The 8806-nt window shown below is 71.5% G+C and overlaps 1 protein-coding gene across 1 annotated transcript in view; it reads left to right on the top strand.

Annotated features, from left to right (window-relative positions):
* Positions 1-8653, top strand: part of AURANDRAFT_59430 (hypothetical protein) — a gene marked incomplete at both ends in the record, with an annotated part of 9503 nt that extends 850 nt beyond the window's left edge. The window contains one exon of the mRNA XM_009042098.1: positions 7232-8653. Coding sequence (XP_009040346.1) covers positions 7232-8653 — 1422 coding nt within the window. The remainder of the gene's footprint in view (positions 1-7231) is intronic.
* Between the last annotated feature and the right edge of the window lie 153 nt (positions 8654-8806).

The raw sequence follows: 8806 nt of genomic DNA, 5'->3' as shown, positions 1-8806 counted from the left end.
GGGCGCGCCGCCGCCGCGGCCCCGCGGGCCCGTCCCGCCGCGACCGCCGCGTCCGCGGCGGCGTCCGCGGCGGCGTCGACGGCCGCGCGCCGCTCGCGCCGCACGGCCCGCGCCCGCGTCCGCAGCGCCGCGGCGCAGGCCTCGCGGGCGCCGCGCGCGGACGCCGCCGCGGCCGCGCGCGCGTCGTCGGCGGCGAGCTCCGCGGCGGCCGCGGCTTCCGACGCGCGCCGGTCCCAGGCGCGCGCGCGGTCGACGCTCGCGTCGCGGACGGCGTGGACGACGGTCTCCTTCGCGAGGAGGACCGCCGACTTGCGCCGCGCGGCCTTGGCTTTGTCCGTCGCGTCGCGGGCCTGCTCGGTCTCGTCGGCGGCCACCACCAACCTTTCCCGGAGCTCCGACGCGTCGCCCGCGCCGTCGAAGAACTCGTCTTCGGTCTCGAGGAGCGCGCGCGCGTCCGCCGCGTTCGCCGCGAGGCGCCCGAGGGCCGCCGTCGCGCCCGCCAGCGTCGACGCCGCCACGGCGAGGCGCCGCGCCTCGGCCTGCAGCTCCGGGGAACCGCCGGCGAGCTGTTCCAGGTTCGCGCGGCTCGCCTCGAGCTGCGTCGCGATCTTCGCCAGCGCGTCCTCGGCGGCCCGGGCGTCCTTCGACGCCGACGCGCCGTTCATGGCTCGCGTTCCGGCTCCATCGTGCGCGTCGTTATGGGTAAACTTTGTGTGCAAGGACGCCGTTGGCGCGCTATGGAGGGGCAGCCTTCTCGGTGAAAGCATGGGCGCGGCGGGCTCCGTCCCCTACGAGAGCGCCGAGGCGGCGCTGGCCGCCGGCAAGACGCCGCTGGAGATCGCCTGCTACGTCGCCGCGACGGGCTACATCGCCGCCTTCAACGCCAAGGACGAGGCGGCCGTGGGCGCGCTCTTCAAGGCGACGGAGGGCGCCGGCCGGCCGCCCGTCATGCTGGGCAACAACGAGTCCGGCCTGCCGCGGCCCGTGAAGAGCGAGGTCATCCTGCGCCTCCTCAGGAGCGTCATGTTCGAGAGCTACGGCTTCGCGATCCGCGAGCCGAAGATCGCGTGCGACGGCGTCGCGCGGCCCGTGTCGGGCGTCATGGGCGCCGACGCCGTCGTCGACCTCACGCTGAAGATCGACGCGACCCTGCCGAACTGGCTCGCGCCCTGCGGCCGGCCGCCGCCGTACCCGCAGGCGCCCGTCTCCGAGCTCTTCGGCGGCGCGGACGAGCTCCCGGCGCAGCTCACGCTCGGCGTCGACGGCGCGGGGAAGATCGTGTCCGTCTACTGGCACCTGGGGCCCGGCGCGACGCCGGGCGTGTCGGCCGCGGGCCTGCAGATGGCGCGCGTCCGCGGCCGCCTGTGCCGCCGCGAGGCCGCGGACGCGGCCGCGGCCGCGGCGGACGCCGCTGCCGCCCGGGACCGCGCGAAGGCGACGCTCGAGAGCGACGAACTCGCGCTCCGCGCGTCCGTCCTGGGCGCCGCCGCGAACGCGAGCTACTCGCTCGAGCAGCGGGCCGACGCCGACGCCGCGGGGCCGGACGCCGCGGCGACCCTCCAGGAGGGCGCCGCGTTCCACTGCGAGAAGCACGGCGCCGGCTCCGCCGAGGCGCTCTGCGCGACCCTCGAGACCGCGCGCTGCGCCGACGCGGCGGCCGCGGCGCGGCTCCTCGAGATCTGGAAGGCCTGGGGGCTCTACCGGGTCGGCAACGAGTCCGGGGCGCTGCGCTACACGGTCTTCGAGCCCACGGAGGACCACGTCGTCCGGAGCGTCGCCGAGTACGCGCACGCCAAGGCGCGCGAGAAGCACGCGGCCCTCGCGGGCCCTACGCGCGACCACTTCGCGACGCCCGCGGCCGCCCTGGCGGAGACCGAGGCGCTCGAGTTCGCCGAGGCGGCCCATCTGGAGAAGGGCGACACCTAAACAGGGGTCCATCGCGGCGCGCTTGCACGAGGCTTGCTTCCCGCGAAGGTCCGTTTCATGTCGACGTTGCCGCCGAGGAAAGACGAGTCCGAAGACGGGCCGATAGACGACTTCGTGGCCATGGTCGCGCCGAGGTAGGCGCGGCGCGCAGCCATGGGCGACGCGCCGGCGTCACCGCCGCGGCGGCCGCGGCCCGGGGCCATCGTCGTGCCGAAGCGGCAGCCCGCGCCCGTGGTCGTCGAGGGCTGGGCTGCCCCGACCATGAGCCGGAGCGCCCCGAAGAGCTCGCCGAGCGCCGCGGAGGGCTGGGCCATGCCGAGCGACGGCCCCTGCATGCCCGACGACGGCGCCGCGACCTTCGTCGACCCGGAGGCGCGGGACCGCGCGGCGGCCGCGGCGGCCGCGCTGTCGCCGCCGTCGGGCCGCCGCGCGTCCGGCGAGGCGAGCGGCTGGGCGACGCCCTTCTCCATGGCGCGGCGGTCGTCGAAGAAGAAGGAAGAGACGTCGAATTTAAGGGAGGCCGTCGACGCCTTCCGCGCGCGCGAGCGCGCGCTCCTCGCGCAGATCGAGACCCAGAAGGCGGCCTTCGACGCGCGCGAGGCCGCGCTGCGGTTCCAGCTCTCCGAGGCCGCGGCGCGCGAGGTCGAGCTCCGCGCCGACGTCGACGCGGCGACGCGCCGCGAGGCGGCCCTCGCGAAGCGCGTCGGCGACCTCGAGCGCGCGCCGCCGACGACGCCGACGCCGCGGTCGCCGACGCCGGGCACGCCGGCGTCGGGCGACGCGTACCGCGGCACCAAGTGGGGCGGCGCGACGGCCGGCGAGGACCTCGCCGCGGCGCGCCGCGTCGAGGAGGACCCCCAGCGGCCCCGGAGCCTCCGGGACCTCGAGTCGAGCTTCAAGCCCAAGCGCGGCGAGTTCCAGCCCAAGGGCAACCCGTTCCGCGCGCCCGGCGCGACGCCGCCGCGGAGCCCCAGCGACATGCGGGGCCTGCGGCCGCCGCGGTCGCCGGCGTCGCCCGGCGCGTCGCGCGTCACGCGGTCGCCCGAGCTCACGTCGTCGCCAAAGCCGCGCCGCGAGGTCGAGACGCGCGTCTCCGAGCTCATCGAGAAGGACAAGGCCCGCGAGGGCGACGTCCAGCGCATGCTCGCCATGGTCTCGGCCCTCCAGTCCGAGATGGCCTCCCTCAAGCACGAGAACGACCGCCGCCTCGACCCGTCGCGCGAGGACTCCAAGTCCACGCCGCCGGAGACGGAGGAGGGGCGCTAAAGGCCGCCCCGTCGGCGGTGACGAGAATGGGGACGCTAGTGCTATGGTAGTTAGCGCCCGCTCGATCTCCTAGCAGAACTCGGCCTCGTCACACGTGACGAGCGTGCCCGCGCCGGAGACGGAGAAGAGCTCCTTGAGGACCGAGTGGTCCACGCGGCCGTCGACGATGGCGGCGCCTTCGACGCCGCCTTCGACGGCCTGGAGCGCCGTCTGCACCTTGGGGATCATGCCGCCCTTGATGACCCCGGATTTGATGAGCTCGTTCGCGGACGTCGGCGTGATCGAGCTGATCAGCTTCATGTTCTCGTCGAGGACGCCCGTGACGTCCGTCAAGAGCAGGAGGCGCGATGCTCTGAGCGCCTCGGCGACGGCCCCGGCCGCCGTGTCCGCGTTGACGGAGTACGTCGCGCCGCCCGCGCCGGTGGCGATCGGAGCGATGACCGGGATTATGCCATTGTCCAACAAGCTTTGCAGCAATTTTGAGTTCACCGACGTCGGCTCGCCAACAAACCCAAGATCGACGATCTCCGTGTGGCCGTCCTCGCCGATGCGCTCCTTGACGAGCTTCTCCGCGACGAGCAAGTTATCGTCTTTGCCCGACAAGCCGACCGCGCGGCCCCCGAGACGGCTGATCGCCGCGGATATCTGCTTGTTGATGCTCCCGCAGAGCACCATCTCCGAGACCTTGACCGTCGCCGCGTCGGTCACGCGCAGGCCGTCGATGAACGTCGACGTCGTGTTTAACTGTTTTAGCATGTTCCCGATCTGCGGGCCGCCGCCGTGGACGACGACGGGCCGCAGGCCAAGCTTCTGCATCAAGACGATGTCCTCGGCGAAGCATTCGGCCGCGCGTTCATCGCTCATGGCGTGGCCGCCGTACTTGACGACGACGCACTTGCCGCTGTGCCGCGCGAACTGGGCTCAGCGAGTCGAAGATCTGCGGGCCGACGGGCTCGACTGCCGACTTCGCCGTGTGCGTGATGATGTGCTGCCGCGTGGCGACGCTCGCGCGCGGCGCGAAGCCCTGCGCCCATGGCAGCGATGCCAACAGCAGGCAGAGTTTCAGCGCGACCATCTTGCGATCGAGAGGCTCTCGCGCGACACCTTGGGCCTCGAACGTCAACAACGCGGCCTTGACCCCGGCGCAAAGGGCTGCGTTCAAACATGAGCGCCTCCAAGAGCATGCGATTCACGCCGCCGCGAACGCCCATAACGAATGAGGAGCCGTGGTGTTACGTGCTCTGGGACGAGGCCGTGGATCTTGCCGCCTACTGCGCCTTCGCTTGCGTGAGCCGGTCCCTGGGGCTGCGCGCAGCGACGGACAAGACGACGGACACGCTGCGCTGGAAGCGCGAGTTCGAGCGCCGCTTCCCCTGGTGCGCGTCGTCGGAGTCGCGCACGCTCGCCGTCGCGCGGCCGGCGATGCTCTGGAACGGCGACCGCTTGGAGACGTGCTGGCGCGCGACGTACCTGCGGCTCGCGCGCGCGGTGCCGACGTGGGACGAGCGCGGCCGCCTGGATGACGCGGTGGCCGATCTCCGCTACGACGACGCGTGCCAGGCGTGCGAGGTCGGCGGCGCGGACGGCCTAGCCGCCGTAGACGACGCCCTCGTTCACGACGGCCCGTTCACGACGGACGAGGAGGCGCTCGGCCGCTTCGTGGCGACCGTTCTCGCCGCGCGGCGGGCGCCATTCAGAAGAAACGGGTGGTGCTTCAAAGACCGCGACGCCGATTTCTGGAGGATTCAGTTCGAGCGCTGCGTCCACGGCCTCCACGTGCCCGCCGCCCGCGCGTACCTCCGCTCGCGGCGTTTCCTCGCGTCGCACCCTTGTTACCGCGCCCAGGCCTTGAGCTATGCGGCGCGCGAATACCTCTGCATCATGGATCGGGCGTTCGGGATCGCGCCACCACCGAAGATCGTGTTCCTCGAGGGCCAGCCCGGCGTCGGGCGGCCCTGGACGCTCGCGGGTCTGCGGATGAGCGACGCCGCGCCGCGCCGCGAGCAGATCGCCGTCTACGAGCGCTGGAGCGAGATGGGCGAGCTTCTTCTCGCCGCCTATGTTCATCCTGAGTTGCGAGGTGTCTTGTGTGGCAATATGCCAGGCGTGATGACAGAGCACGTCGCCGCGGCCCGGCGCGCCGCCGCGAACGTCGAGGCGAGCCTCGACGAGCCCGACGACGCGGCCTACTACGAGGAAGGGATGGCCGAGCTCTGGGCCGACCACCTGGCCGACATCATGTGAGTAAGGCGCGGTGTTTTCAAGATACGCGGGGCGTGGCGCGGCGCTGGCCGGCATCACGTGAGGGAAATCGGAAAAGACCCGGCGTTTACGGCGGGGCGGCGCGCGTTTGGCGGCGCCTAGTCCATGATCTTGTCCCAGATGTCGTTCTTGAAGGGCGTGTCCTCGCTGAAGCAGTGGATGGCCGTGGAGATGGGCTTGTTCGCGGACGTGAGGTAGGCGATGGCCGTGGACATGGCGTTGCGGCGCTCGGCGTCGGAGGCCTTGGAGCCGATCCAGGTGAAGACCTCGCGGCCCGCGTCGAGGAGGAAGACGTCGTCGGACGAGAGCATGGACTTCTTCACGTCGCCGCGGCCGACCTCCGTGCACTGGAGCTCGCCCGACGCGTCGCTGAGCTTGAAGAGGATGCCCTCGCCCGGCTCCTCGGACTCGACGGGCGCGTCGGTCTCCGGCGCGATGGGGCCCTCGCCGCCGAGCGCCGCCCAGAAGTCGGCGTCGATGTCGACCTTGACGGAGGACTTGCCGTTGCGCAGGTTCGCCATGTTGTGGGCCGACGTGCCGCACTTGGCCTTCTCGAAGGCCGACGCCGACTCACCGAACCAGGGGTAGAGCGTCTTGCCCGTGTCGAGGATGAAGCAGTCGCCCGCGTTGAGCGACGCGCACTCGCACGGCACCTCCGCGACCTTTACCGTGTGCTTCATCTTGCGCACGCGGAAGAGCTTGGACACGTAGGTGCCGGCCTCGACGTGCGTGAAGCCGCTCTCGACGCCGCCCTGCATGTAGTTGAGCTGCTTGAAGATCTTCGTGAACGCGATGCTTTCGTGGCCCATGACCTCGCGGTGCTGCACGGGCGCCTGGTCCATGAGGTCGTCGAGCTCCACGGTCTTGTAGGCGGCGACGCCCATCTCGTCCTGGGACGTCGACTCGCCGAGCCAGAAGAAGATGTCCCAGAGCAGCTTGTCGGAATCCTTCTGCTTCGTCGTCTTCAAAATGATGTAGGAGTCGCCCGCGAAGAAGTCGCCGTAGTGCTCCTTGGGCCACTTGACGATCTTCATCTTCTCGACGCGCCAGACCTCGACGCCCGGGGCCGCGCCGCAGCCCGCCCAGGCCGCCTCGCCCGCGGCCGCGGCCTTGCGCGCGTCCTTGTCCATGTCGCTGCCCACCATGGCCATGTTGCTGTCCTCGACGGACGCGCCGTCGCCGGTCCAGGGCTTCTTGCTGATGGACATGCGCTCGAGCTTGAAGGACGACATGGTCGGCCGGCCGGTGGATGCGCGATGCGCGAGACGGAATGCGCCGCGCGGTGGCCACGAATCGCGAGCTGGGGCAGCCTCGAGCCGGTGATGCTCCGATCCGGATCTTGCGGCCGAGCACGGGCCCTGGTGTTGCATCGGCTTGGCTGTGGCTGTGCGTCGCCGACCAACCAGTTGCGATGAATCGTCTCGCTCGTGTGCTGCCCGCGGCCGTGCGCCAGGGGGCGTCGTCCCAGGGCGTCCGCTCGATGAGCTCCGTCGTCGAGCTGAGCTCCTACCTCGAGAAGCGTGCGGCCCCGCGCGGGATTTCGGCGGCGATCGGGCAGGATTTCGATCGCGGGCGCGGGGTCGCCGACGGGGGCCCGGGGACGGGCGATTTCGACGCGCCCCGTCCGCGTAGGCATCGGCGACGTCGCCGCCGGCGGCGACGCGCTCGCGTTCAACGAGATGGGCAACGTCATCTCGGCGCGTCTCCCCCGCGTTCAACGAGCCGGGAAATCCGCCCCGCGCGCCGCCCCCCCGCTCACGCGCCCGCCCCCTTTTAGGTCGGCGACGGTATCGCCCGCGTCTACGGCCTCAACAGCGTCCAGGCCGGCGAGATGGTCGAGTTCGCGTGCGGCCTCCGGGGCATGGCGCTCAACCTCGAGGAGTCGTCCGTCGGCGTCGTCATCTTCGGCGACGACCGCGAGATCCTCGAGGGCGACGCCGTGAAGCGCACGGGCGCCATCGTCGACGTGCCCGTGGGCAAGGGCCTCCTGGGCCGCGTCGTCGACGGCCTCGGCGAGCCCATCGACGGCGCGGGCCCGCTCAAGGACGTCGTCCGCGGCCGCGCGGAGGTCAAGGCGCCGGGCATCATCCCGCGCCAGTCCGTGTCCGAGCCCGTGCAGACGGGCCTCAAGGCCGTCGACGCTTTGATCCCCATCGGCCGCGGCCAGCGCGAGCTCATCATCGGCGACCGCCAGACGGGCAAGACGGCCATCGCCATCGACACGATCATCAACCAGAAGACCAAGGGCGACGACGCGTTGATGTGCATCTACGTCGGCGTCGGCCAGAAGCGGTCGACCATCGCCCAGCTCGTGGGCCAGCTCGAGATGGCCGAGGCCATGGGCAACTGCATCGTCGTCGCCGCCACCGCGTCGGAATCCGCGCCGCTCCAGTTCCTCGCGCCCTACACGGGCTGCTCCATGGGCGAGTACTTCCGCGACAACGGCATGCACGCCGTCATCTTCTACGACGACCTCTCCAAGCAGGCCGTCGCGTACCGCCAGATGTCGCTCCTCCTCCGCCGCCCGCCGGGCCGCGAGGCGTACCCCGGCGACGTCTTCTACATCCACTCGCGCCTCCTCGAGCGCGCGGCGAAGATGGGCAAGGCCGCGGGCCTCGGGTCGCTGACGGCGCTGCCCGTCATCGAGACGCAGGCCGGCGACGTGTCCGCGTACATCCCGACGAACGTGATTTCCATCACGGACGGCCAGATCTTCCTCGAGAACGAGCTCTTCTACCAGGGCCAGCGCCCGGCCATCTCCGTCGGCCTCTCCGTCTCCCGCGTGGGCTCCGCGGCCCAGGTCAAGGCCATGAAGCAGGTCGCGGGCACGATGAAGCTCGACCTCGCGCAGTACCGCGAGGTCGCGGCGTTCGCCAAGTTCGGCTCGGACCTGGACCCCGCGACGCAGCAGCAGCTCAACCGCGGCGTGCGCCTCTACGAGCTCCTCAAGCAGGGCCAGTACCAGCCCCTCGAGTGCGAGGAGCAGGTCATCATCCTCTTCGCGGGCGTCCGCGGCTACATCGACGCCGTCGACGTCTCCGCGATCCAGGACTACGAGAAGGCCTGGCTCGACCACGTCAAGACCTCCCACCCCGACATCATGAAGACCATCGTCGGCGAGGGCTTCGTCATCTCCGACGCCACCGAGGCGAAGCTCGGCAAGGTCTGCGAGGACTTCACGGCCGCCTTCTCCGCCTAGGCGGCGTCGGCAAACCGCGCGCGCGCCCGGCACAGAACCAAGACGCCCACGCCGGGCCCCGCGCGACGCGCGGCGCCGAGACCCTCCAGTCGCCGGCGCCCTGCCCCCCGCCCCGTATCATCCCCCCCGCCCCCGATTTATAAGGGATCATCA

This window comes from Aureococcus anophagefferens, assembly GCF_000186865.1.
Source record: "Aureococcus anophagefferens unplaced genomic scaffold AURANscaffold_26, whole genome shotgun sequence".
In the NCBI taxonomy this organism is placed as follows: Eukaryota; class Pelagophyceae; order Pelagomonadales; family Pelagomonadaceae; genus Aureococcus; species Aureococcus anophagefferens.
The sequence above is the reverse complement of the archived record's forward strand: the minus strand, read 5'-3'. Positions and strand labels throughout refer to the sequence as shown.